The 13434-nt window shown below is 30.3% G+C and overlaps 1 protein-coding gene across 4 annotated transcripts; it reads right to left on the minus strand.

Moving 5' to 3' along the window:
* Positions 1–10665: 10665 nt before the first annotated feature.
* Positions 10666–13142, minus strand: LOC139897549 (uncharacterized). 4 transcript variants are annotated; one of them, XR_011776652.1, is made up of 5 exons: positions 13027–13142; positions 12342–12587; positions 11175–11294; positions 10962–11074; positions 10666–10879 (listed from the first exon to the last, which is right to left on the minus strand). XR_011776652.1 is itself a non-coding variant. In XM_071880252.1 (5 exons), the coding sequence occupies exons 3-4, from the start codon at positions 12561–12563 to the stop codon at positions 11181–11183; spliced, it is 336 nt and encodes a 111-aa protein (XP_071736353.1). In that variant the 5' UTR covers positions 12564–12575; positions 12654–12709; positions 13027–13059; the 3' UTR covers positions 10669–11074; positions 11175–11180. The 4 variants fall into 4 exon arrangements, 3 of the variants coding, with proteins under 3 accessions (XP_071736352.1, XP_071736353.1, XP_071736351.1); XM_071880252.1 differs by adding an exon at positions 12654–12709 and having other exon boundaries at positions 10669–11074; positions 12342–12575; positions 13027–13059; XM_071880251.1 differs by having other exon boundaries at positions 10667–11074; positions 12342–12575; positions 13027–13123.
* Positions 13143–13434: the final 292 nt, after the last annotated feature.

Raw genomic sequence — 13434 nt, forward strand, 5'->3', positions numbered from 1 at the left:
TTAATATTAATATTAATATTAATATTAATACTAATATTAATAATGAAAGTAAATATAATATTGTTAATATAACATTTATTTTAACTTGTAACTAAATATATTAATATTACAATTTATTAATCATGTAATATTTAATAATTACATAATATATTATATGATATCATTCATCTGAATATTTAATGTTTATACATTTTATATATTACAATATAATCTTGATTAGAAATCATATATAGATTTATATTTATATATATATACAATTATGTTTTAGATGTTAAGTAGCTAATTAATTTTATATATTAAACAATTAACCTCAAAGTATAACATTATACATTTAATATTTTGATAACGTTGGCAAATTATGTTTGATCTATATATATATATATATATATATATATATATATATATATATATATATATATATATATATATATATATATATATATATATATATATATATATATATATATATATATATATATATAAAATAACAAGCTTTATTTATTTAAAGTTATTTTTCATAATAACTAAATTACTTAATAGTTCGTTAATATATTTAATATAATTATTTACATATATAATTATTTATATTTACATTTCTGGTTACAATTAAAGGTTCGTGAATCGTCAAGAGCAGTCGAGGGGTAATTAAATATATAAAAGTAGTTCAAAAATTTTGAGAATCGGTTTAATAGACTTTGCTTATCGTGTTGGAAACATATAAAGATTAAGTTTAAATTTGATCGGAAATTTTCGGGTCGTCACAATATTATGGGTTCAAAATTTATATATATAAAATATACATATAAATTCTCCAGAAAGAATGAGTTAATACTTCATAACTCGTTATTACAACATACTCATTGGCGATTGTGGTTTTGATATCTACAGTAATTGCGGAGTTGCCGCTGGTGCTCGTAAATTTTGCACCAAATTCTCCAAAGTAGCTACTCGAGCACGAAGCTCGTTGACTTCTTCTATTATTCCGGGATGATTGGCGGTTTGGACAAGGGGATGAATAAGATCTAGAATTCTAGATATTATATATTCGTGGCGGGATATCCTGGAAATGAGGGTGAAAATGGTGTTCCGAACTGGTTCGCCGGTAAGTGCTTCAGGTTCTTCGCCAATAGGGCAATGTGGTGGGCAAAAAGGATCACCTTCTTCACTTCTACATTGATTAAGTCGACTACGAACCCACCCCAAATTCATCCAGAAAAGATGATGGCTGATTGGTTCGTTCGTTCCGGTTACGCTACCATTGGAGCTCGAGGAGTTCGAGGAATCAAGTGAGAAATCCATATTATATGATCGAATAAAGGGTTTTCATTATGAGATGAGTGTTGAATACTGAATGATATCTACGTCTCCTCGAATACGTATATATAGCAAAAAGGTTCCGTAATCTACGGAGGAAATTTAGGAAAAGTGTTAGACAAAGTCTATTGGGATAGATATGATAAGATATGATTTGTCTATACTCCATTTATGCAATATTTGCAGTATGACGTGTCTAGATTAAAAATGTTAAGTATTTAATCAGATAAACTTTCAATTAAAGACTTTCAATTCGTAATGGCCTATTCAGGTCTAGGGCTTGAGCTATAGGATCCTTTAAATCGGTAATCCAAACCCTTTCATTCTAGAGTTTCGTAGACGCCACCTGTCAAGAAAGTTCAATGATAAAAAATAACGAGAAAATAAAAATTTAAAAGTAATGAATATGAATAGTGATGACATTATGATGTCTTTGAGTTATCGAGAATCTTTATGAGTCAATAATGACATTTTTCAGTTCGCAAACCAATGCACAAAGGCATAAGGCACATAGATACGTGATATAACAAGGAGGTTATATATGTATGAGTATGAGTAGCAACAAATATAGAAATTTCAAAAATTAGAGATGACATTTCATGTAATACATACGTAATACACAAAACCAGGATAGATGACATAGGGATGTCAAGAAGTTCAGAAATCATGAGTGATATCCCTCGGTTTCACCAACCGAGGTGATCTTTTAAAGATAATATTCGTGAGTTATAGAATATTTTGAATCACAATGGGAGTTCCTCCCGGAGTGACAGAATAAGAGATATGTATATGTATAATGCAAGTAATAATATTTTAAAGCTATAGGTCAGGCTGTAGACTAGACTTTAATGCACCCTATAAATCTGGGTTATCTATGAGAATTTCAGCCAACATGGCTTAGATGGCCCACTCATCAAAATTTGATTTTATAAATTGGCCCGACCAATTAAAGAGCGCGATCCGAGAAAAATACCGCTACACAAATTAAATACGCGAGAAGAATAATAATTCAAGAAATAAAACATATGAATATCTTATTAACTCATAAGACATCGGAATATCGTATTAAAATAATTCGAATTTGGAAATCTCGAAAGTCTAATCGTTGGTTTGGAAACCGAGACGATTCATCGAATAAAAATGTTATACGTAGGAACGTACAAACACATAGTCACACCTTTTTATTTAATAAATAATATAAGAATATTAGAATATAATTTAGTCACATAAAATGACTTCGTAAAACCTTTCAAAATTTTGAGACTCATAATAACAAGTTTGCTTATCGAGTCGAAAGCATTCAATCATATAGAGAATTGACTTAAAAATAAGTTTGAAATTTTTCGGCAAGAAATGATAAGTAAAATTTAAAATAAACACGTACAGTCAAAGTCCAGACTCACTAATGCCTCCTAACAACTACCGGTTAGACACACAAATGCAAATTATAGTTTGCTAAGACCAACGCTCTGATACCAACTTTAACACCCCGTCAAAATCCATTAAGGGCGATGTTAACTTTGGTCCCAGTGTTTGGCTTGACTTCTATTTAACAGCAAAGTTCTATAGTGGAAGCAAAAAGTACCTGAGAATAAACATGCTAAAAGTGTCAACCAAAAGGTTGGTGAGTTCATAGGTTTATCATAACTAATGATATTAATAATAGTAATAGATCACAAGATTTCAGTTTCCATAAATATCCTTACACCGCAGTGTAATAAAAAGATTCTACAACCATGGGCACCTGGTAACAAGCCTTAACGATAATAATATAATAATGAATACCCCTGATGTCTATATAGCACCGAATCAAGTGCGATAAATACCCTCGAAGTACTAAACATCCGTTGACTGCTAGAACGACTAGCCCGGATGGGGTTGTCAAACCTGATAGATCTATCAATAGAATTCGCGCCTACGGTACAGAGACCAATAGATTACGTTACCAAGCTAGAAAAATATTTGTGATTCTAACCCATGTAGAATTAAGTTTAGTACTTGTATCTATTTTGTAAAACATATATAAAACATTGCATGTATTCTCAGCCCAAAATATATATATAAAAAGGGAACTATGAAAACTCATGATACTGTATTTCGTAGTAATTACGCATATGATGGCACAGAACAAGTGCAGAGTTGACCTCGGATTCACGAACCAATATCAAGTATATATATTAACACATATACTCGTAATCGAACAAATTTTTATATATATATAAATTTATTAGTTATGCCATTTTTATATTAACATATAAGTTTCTTATATTCTTTTTATATATTCTAAATAGATAAGAATATTAATTTTATTATGTTATGTGTAAATTTATATATATATATATAATATATATATATATATATATATATATATATATATATATATATATATATATATATATATATATATATATATATATATCATTTGTTTGTTAAAATAGTAATTATAATAATATTAAAATAATATTAGTAATGATAAAAATAATAATAATGATAATATTAATATCAATAATATTAATGATTCTATTAATGATAATTATAATGATAGTTTTAATAGTAAGGCAATCTTATTAAAAGTGATAATTTAATACAAATGATAATTTTAATACCTTTAATAATAAGAATGATATTAATGATAGTAATAATAATAATTTCAATAAATATGGTAATTTTGATAAAAATGATTTACTAATAATAATAATAATAATAATAACTTTATTAATAATAATACTAATAATAATCATGATTTTGTTAATAATGATACATATGTTAGTAATAATAATAGTGATACTAATAATTATAAAAATGATACCAATACTAATATTTATGAAAATAATAATATTAATTCTAATAATAATGGTAATAATAATAATAACAATAAATTTATTAATCATTTTAATTCTAATGATAATAATAATAATAATAATAATAATAATAATAATAATAATAATAATAATAATAATAATAATAATAATAATAATAATAATAATAATAATAATAATAATAATAATAATAATAATAATAATAATAATAATTTTCAAAAAGAAAACTACCTCACAAGAATAAGCTCCAAAAAATAATTATAACTTCCTTTGCACGGGCTCAAACCCGGGAGCTCTCGCTCACCTGACACCCACACTAACCATTCCTCCATTCGTGTTTTTCTGATTAAATTCGTATCCTAATATATTTAACCTATTTAAATGTCTGTTCTTTATCTTCTTCTTAATCAGGTCAATCGAAAAACCCCAATAATCATAACAGAGACTTGCTAGTTTGAATTAAGGTTTGAACTTGATTTAGAAATGACCCGACTTTGATACATTTGTTCAACAACAACAAAAAAATAAATAAATAAAAGATCTGCTGCTGTTTACGAAAAAAATATATAAACTCAATATTTGATTTTGAAATCTAGACCTTTTTGACTTATGATTAAAACATGAAATAGGTCACAAATCATCCATGGAAACTTTCTGAATAATCAATTGATCAAGAAACTTCAACACAATCACGGATTTCGCGATGCACAAAATATTTGACTTTTTGAAAATTAAGTTTGACTCAAAAATTAGAACTCGATAGAAAGAATTGGGACCTGAGATTTTATAGATAGTTTTTGAAATTTCATTCAAAATTGAGCTTTTGTAATTTGAGTTCAATAACAGAGGTATACGACTGGTTCTTCAATTTTCTATTTTAAAATCAATCAGACAAAAGTTGTATTGGGTTTTAATTGATAATGACGATGGATAAATGACTGACTTAATCAATATCATTGTGTAAATTGTTTGATTTATAGTAAAAAGAGTAGAATATTACAATTAGTCAATTAAGAACAGAAAAATTAAATAATAAAAGTTGAAATTGATTTATAACAGAAATTGTTTTTGTATCTGATTCATGCCATCGAATTTTGACCAGATGACAGGATTATTCGATCCAGTAAACAAGAAACAAAAAAAAAATTGATAAAGTTTGATGTGCATATGAAACCTAATTCGTTTTCTTCCTGATTTTATATATAAAGTTAATATTAATAATAATAATTTTATTAATAAATAATAATAATTATAATAATTATAAATAATAATAAAGATAATAATAATTATTAATATTAGTTAATAATAATACAGATAATAATAATAACATTAATGATAATAATAATAAGTTGTAAAATAACAATACTAATAATGATGCTAATTTTAATAATAATACTTTTAATGATAATAATAATAATAAAATTAATAATAATCAAAATAATAAAATGATATTAATAATAATAGTAATCACAATAATAATAAATAATATTTACTAAATATTAAAATAATATTAATATTAAGAATGATATTTAAAAATGATAATAATCATAATTATATTATTATTAATATAACAAATTGTGGTTATTAAATCTGATGTTAACATTATTAGTATTGTTAATAATAATGATGAAAGTGATATTATGATATTTTTACTTATAATTAAATTTAATATGTACATATTTTTAATCATACAATAAATAATAACATTTATTGATTATTTAATATTTACACATTTTATATGTATATTTAAATATATACATTTTTATTTACAGTTATTTATTCGTGAATCGTCGGAATTAGAAATTTTGAGACTCATGATAACAGACTTTGCTTATCGTCTGAATTATGAAATCATTTATAGATTTAAGTTAAAAATTAAGTCGAAATTTTCTGGGTCATTACATTAAGTCTTAAGTATCATCATCATCATCATCATCATCATACGTAAAAGATAAAGTAAGTTTTAAACAAGAATAGAGATCGAAACAAAGGGCTGACTTCGATCAGCTGCTACGACCTCTATACAAACTGAAATGATGTGCGGCCAGTGGCCAAGGCTCCGTTTGTGAGTCCTCTTACTGCTATCAAATTTTCAGATCCTAACTCGATGTCATTTGACCGTGGCGACGGTTCAAGTGCGAGTAGGTTAGAAATTTCAGCACGTCGTTACGAAAGCGTAGTGATTTTCGGAAGGCTATAAATCCTAAACCGTATATCGGATTTAGGCGAGTCTTAAACGAAAAGTCATCTACTCGAACCGAACTATCTGAAAATCAACTTTCCAGAAGTCCCAGGAGTCTGATCAGACTCTGAAAAATAGAAAACAAGTACTCTGGTGGGTTTCTTGGTGTCTGATGCTCATCACGGTTCTCATCCTTGATGCGTATAAGCCTCAAGTGTACAATTCTTGATGTTTTAGCATCACTTTAACCAAGGTCTAACCATCAAAATACAAAGTCAAGACTAAGAAATAAAATACAACTCATCTAAGAGTTTGAGCAAGATGATGAACCAAAGTTACATCAAATTTTTAGTTTTGACACAAGTACAAGTTCTATTAAGCTATAAACTTTGAATCAAACTAAATAAGCAAGACCTTAAGTTATATAACTTAGATCTTAGCTAAATATGAAAGACCTTAGACTAGAAAGTCTAGATATTATGTTCTTGGTGAAACCCTAAGTCATAGAACTTAGACTTTCAACTATTACAACACCATAAGTTATGAAACTTAGATTTTGTAAAGTAAAATGAACACAAACTAATAATCTTTTATTTTAAACAATGTAGAAGACCATAAGTTACATAAATTAGATCAAACACAATAATGAAACCCTAAGCTAGGAAGCTTGGATTTCTTAACACACTTATGAGACTTCAAGCTAGTAAGCTTGTATTTTTTATTTAATGAAAACACAATTTACAAACTTAAAGTACAACAAATTAAAGAAGATCATAAGTTTATGAACTTGATCTTTCAACCAACTTTTTGTAGAAACCTCAAGCTAGAAAGCTTAGATTCTAGTGTTCTTGAAGATATTTAAAGTAAAGATTTAGATCAACAAGTTAGATGAAGATCATAAACATAAGTTTTGATCTTTTAACATAAATAAAGAGATCTTAAGTTATAAAACTTAGATCTAACAAGATATTGAAGATTCAAAGCTAAAAAGCTTGAATCCTTCATGTTCTTGAAGACTTTCAAATCAAAGTTTGAATCTACAAAGTTTGAATCTACAAGAGTTATGAAGATTCAAGTTACAAAACTTGAATCTTTAAACAAGAATGATGATGATCACGAATTAAAGGAAGAAAAAGAAGAAGAAATGAAGTTTGAACTTACAACTTTCTCAAGTATTTTAGAGAGAAAACTAGAGAGAAAACTTAGAGAGAAAGTGAGTGTGTGTTTTGAGAATGAAATGAGGTGTTTAAAAATGAAATGGTGGTGATGGTTGGTGCCATAAAAGCCGACGGTCACAAAGGCAAGCATGGAGAGGGGACCATTTGCTTTGCATGGGTGGTAGTACATGGTGGTGTTGTGATGTTGGGTAGCATGGGACATAAGGTTAAAATGTGTAAGTAATGGTACACTAGCATGCTTAAACTTTGTCTTAATATTAAGTGGATTTCGTCTCATGTATTAATGGGCTAACTAGTCCATTAATTAGTCCACTAAATGAGTCCATTACTTGAGTAGGTTGGGCCTTTAATAAGCTAGGTCCATTAAGGTGTTAAGTCCATTAAGACTAACTAGTGAGCATTAGTAAACACTAAGCATAATTAAGGATCCATCAAGCCAAGTAATTGTCATTAATAAATAACAATTATGATTAAGTTGTCATAACGCTCCAATTATGACAAAAGTTTAACGTGTACCAAGTACGTAGCGCGTTTTAAACGATAAGTGACACCTACGGTCATAAATGCATTCGAGGATCAAGTTAAGTAACTAAGTACTTAATAACACGTTGCAAGGCATTAACGAAAGTAATTAACATGAATTATGATCCCAGAATATAATCTAACTCAGTACGCACAAATACGCAGTTTCATGAAAGTATAAAGTATAATTAAAAGTCGAAAAAGTCAGGTCGTTACAATATCCTATGCAGTCCAGCAAATTTGTCTCTTCATGCGTGATCCTCGAGAGCAGCACTTGCATGCGCTCAAACGGATCTTTAGGTGCATTCAGGGAACCACTGATCTTGGCCTTCAGTTATATGCATCATCCCCACCACATTGGTTGCTTACTCTGATGTTGATTGGGCAGGTTGCCCCACCACTAGACGATCTACCTCAGGCTACTGTGTTTTTCTCGGCAACAACCTTCTCTCGTGGTCATCTAAGCGGCAACACACGCCCTCTCGCTCCAGGGCCGAAGCAGAGTATCGTGGGGTTGCCAATGCCGTTGCCGAGACTTGTTGGATTCGTAACCTTCTACGTGAGCTACACTGTCCTCTCACTTCAGCTACTCTGGTATATTGTGATAATGTCGGCTCAGTCTACCTCTCCACTAATCCGGTTCAACATCAGCGTACCAAGCACATCGAGATCGACATTCACTTTGTCCGTGACCTAGTAGCCCAGGGACAAGTACGGGTTCTACATGTCCCGTCCAGATATAAGTTTGCGGACATCTTCACCAAAGGACTCCCGTTCGCATTATTTGACGAGTTTCGCTCCAGTTTGAGCGTTCGGCGCACTCCCGTTCCAACTGCGGGGGGATGTTAGACAAAGTAGTTAGCCACATTATCTTAGCTCATGTATTATGTTGCTTGGGCCTAGCCCATTTGTAACTCTTAGGTTATTTGGCTATATATTCCTTCATATGATGTAAGGTATTCAATCAATCAATATATCAAACATTACACTTAACAGTCATTAACTTACCATTTGCTCTAGCCATCTGCTCATTATAATATGTTGGGTTTAATTATTATATATATGTTTTCCTTTTTTTTTAAAAAAGAAAGAAACTCCGTTTCAAATATAATTGATTGTGTGTTGTTCGTAAAATTATTTGGAGTTGAACGTTGATAACGGAGAAACCTACTCTCGTCAGAAAAATAAAGATAAGTCCCGTAAAAAAATTTGGGTGAATTTGTTTTGTTAGATATATTAAATAAATTATTTTGGAAGTTTCATTTAATAACCTAATTAAGGGGGAAAAACTTGTAAATGATGTTGAAAAGTTACATTTGTTACATAAAGTCTGAAGGGGTAAACTGGAAATTTGGGGTGGTGGTTGAGATGTCGTTTGATTGTTTGTGGGGGTCAAGACGACCAAATATTGAGTATCCATTAGTAATTAAGGATAATTTGGGGTGGTGGTTGAGATGTCGTTTGATTGTTTGTGGGGGTCAAGACGACCAAATATTGAGTATCCATTAGTAATTAAGGATAATACTACCCGAACTGCTTCTCGAAAGGGTACAAGCAAAGTCAACAGTATTATTCCCCACATGTTTTCGATCCGAAATAACTTTATTTTCGATTCTTATATTTTTTATCCAAATTTGTTTCCGCTTACACCCTCTAATATTAAGAGAAATGACCCCGCATTAATCCACCATTCCAATCCGATTGAACAAATTGTGAACCATCTCACTGTCACGATTGATTATAATACCCAATTTGTTGCCAACCTCTGTAAGCTTCCTCAGATCCTCATTATTAAAACCCTTTCGTTTACTATGATAACTATTATTTGATCCACTTCTCACATATTTGGAATGAAGGGGGCTAGAGGTAAAACCTTGATGCTTAAAACCCTCCACCCCATGAGGCCTACTTAAACTGTCATCCTCGCTAAGTTTTTCTTTATGGATAAAGCAATCACCTTGAGACTGTTCTTTTGTTGGTTCAGTATCAAGCACTTTATGCATATTCTTTTTAAACGCGTTACAAGAGTCCAAAGTTAGAAAATGTAACCATAGCCATAAGCCTCCCACATGATTGATTATCAATCCTTCGAATCCTTCTTCCCTTCCAATGTGTTTGAAACTAGAGAGAGCATTAACATCTTTAGTTTTAACAAGTACAGCAGCCTCATTAGGATTTGAGATATGAAGCAGGTCTTGTTTCTCCAAAACCACACGTTCCAACACCTGTTTCTTAACAGCAGGACATGTCTTATTATCTCCTTTCAAAACTGAAGCATATGATCCATCAGAAGAAGAATTCCCACCCTCCATCTTATTTGAACTAGGTGCATCCCTTTTAGTCAAATAGCCTTTATTCAATTGACCATTGACACCTGCTTCAGTATTCTTTTTCACCTGTCTTTGAAATCGAGCAATTGAGATAAACAGATGAAAGTTTCCAATCCAAATACTGGGTAATGATCTAACCAATCTCTATGAAAAAATCGGATCTAAAAATTAGGGTTCTTTTTTTAGTTTTGGGCGGACAATGTGCTATGAATACTCATACCGGAGAAACATCTGCTTCCTTCTCAATCACTTGTTGAAGTTCATCTTCGTTTTCAGAACTAGGGCACTCATGAAAAAGATGTATTTTATTTTCACAAAACAAATAACATTGTATTTATAGTATTGTTTTCACAAAACAAATAACATTGTGTTTATTATCAATTGATAATAGTAGTTTCATAAAAACATAGGTGTAAAAACTACAAAACGTACAACATTAATCTCTTTCAACAATAATACTAGCTCTTCCAATGTTGGACAGATTAGATAGATTGCAACTTGCAAGCATCTAAAGGATCCTAATTTCCATATTGCCTATGAGAAAATAGATAAAAAAATCTCAATTCATTACAACCAATTAGCCTCACTACAAGTTTAGATTGTGTAACACACCCACCTGTATGCAAAAAGTGGTTGTTAGCACCATTTATTATATAGATGTGAACGTGCATTGTCATCATTGTCGACGATGCTACAAGAACACATTCAGACCGCGTTAATCTACATTCCCTGACAAAATGTAAACAAATTTATTATCATATACCATTGAAAGCCGAAGAAGCACAAGAAGAAATGGGTGCTAATAACATTGAGAAGGATAATAACCTACCAAATTTCAAGGCTTATAAACTTCAGGAAGCTGGAGACCGACACTTGCCGCAGATTTTCCAAGTACTTTCTTCATTTCCTCAGATCTATCTACTGCAATGTTGTAAGAAAATAGCAAGTCCTACATCATCACAACCAAATCCAAATTCAAAGTGAGGTCAGCATCACAATATTCTTTCTACTTAAAATTAATAGACATGGATCATTCGAATTTGACACCAATTACACACGAGAAACAGACACAAAACCTGTAATTGTACGTTATAAGAGTACTAGGTTAGCAATGTTTCTCTTCTTAATGGATTGTGAGATGAATGGGTTTGCAGCTTTTATCTACATGGTTGTAAAAAAGTAAAAAACACGATTAATCCCCTATTAAACCTTTCTAGGAAGCAGGAAAACCATTAAGCAATCAACACCGGTCAATTGGTCAAAATTGGATTTAGTCAAAATTAGTCAAACTCGGATTTAGTCAAAATTAGTCAAAGACAAAGTTGGTCAAGAATTTAGTATGAATTTAAACCAGAATTTTGGAGTATTTGAACAATTATATTTATGTTTCTAGACAATTATATTAAAGTTTATATTCGTGAATATTTTCATTTATGTTTATGTTTACTTCTATATTTACACATATAATCTTTATTATTTATATGTATAAGAAGTCCAATCCGATGAATCCCCGATTTGGCCAAGTTATCCCTACAAGGTTCCAGCCGATCAATCCCCGATTAGCGATTTTTACAACCTTTTTATCTTAAACTTCCCATTAAAAACGACTGCTTTCATGCGTCAATCTTGATCAAATAATATGAACTACAACCATCAACCATCACTAAAGTTCTCAGTTGCACACACCATATGTCATCTCCTTTTTTCTACACTCATTCTACTATATTCAACAAACAATTTTTGAGGCATACATTTATTGGCACATGAAGTATTTTGAAGTTCATAACACTATTGTCGTTTTTAACGTTACTACGCCGTTTTTCAGCAAAGTCCTCATCAAATTACCAGTAATTTTAAGTACAAACAACCATTTGAAATTGTTTATAATCTGCAATTATATATGACGAAAGGAGTATTACCTAGCAACATGCTAATGTAAGATTAGCACACAACGTACAAACATTAAATTCATTCAAATAAAACAACAAATCTATACCTGATGATGATGGACACTGTTTAACATGTAAGTATACTCACGGGCAAGTTTTATCTTGTGCTGGATCGACGATGTCTCTATCTGATCACCATTTTTCCTAAACTCTGACTTTATAAAGTCAACAAAATGTGTTTTATGTTCTTCTTTCCCTATGTGTTTCTTCACTGCTTTCATCAACTCTCTATACACCTTTGCAGCTTTCAACGCTTCACCGGACCCCATCGTTTCTGAGACCTGATTCGAATTCTACCAATCAAAACACAAAACATTCACAAACTTTTATTTTCAATTGGAAAGCACAAATTCACATACTTTACCAAAACTTCAAAATTTGAGAAGCCAAAAATTTCAATCCTGATTTAAGCAGCCTAATACAAATCCAATGTTAAACAAAAAATTGTTTATTATTAGGGTTTTGCCTAAGAGTCAAACTTCAAAAAAAAAAAAAAAAAAAAAGTGTGTTACAATTCATATTTGAATTTGAATTGAAAGAATAGCCTGATAATTTCTCAATTAGAAATTGAAAATAGTGATTTCATCTTTCCTATGCACATTGATTTCAGATTTAAGATACAAAGTGTGATATGATTCATATTTGTAGGAACAATTTGTCAATAATTTAATGTAATTACAGTTTTGTTCGCATCCGTAGAGAAAATAAAAGTTATTCGATGAAGTCACTGACCGTATAGAGATACAGGAGTTGCCGGCGGATACGCTGCCGTTCGCCGGAGGATTGATTGGAGGTTTGCGGCGGTTTGATATGACTGGGACGAGCAATCACATTTGAGTTTGTGGAGGTAAAACCTAAAATGTGCAATTCTTCCCCCTTCAACTTTGGTTTTTTAACATCTGCCCCAGTAATTGTTTCATGAACTTTACTTTTCTAAAATGACATCACTTAATTATAAGCTGTTATTAACTTATTAAAGAAATTTGAATATATTTTTTAATTGTTTGTACGTTAAAAATAGTGAATCATTTTTAGAAAATAACTTCATTTAACCGCCTTAATATATGTTAAGTTCTATCATATTTTTAATTCTTGTGTGATTCGTTTGTTACGTATATAAAACAAATTATTGTATTTGTA

The sequence above is a fragment of the Rutidosis leptorrhynchoides genome, chromosome 3 (genome assembly GCF_046630445.1).
Source record: "Rutidosis leptorrhynchoides isolate AG116_Rl617_1_P2 chromosome 3, CSIRO_AGI_Rlap_v1, whole genome shotgun sequence".
Taxonomy (NCBI): Eukaryota; Viridiplantae; Streptophyta; class Magnoliopsida; order Asterales; family Asteraceae; genus Rutidosis; species Rutidosis leptorrhynchoides.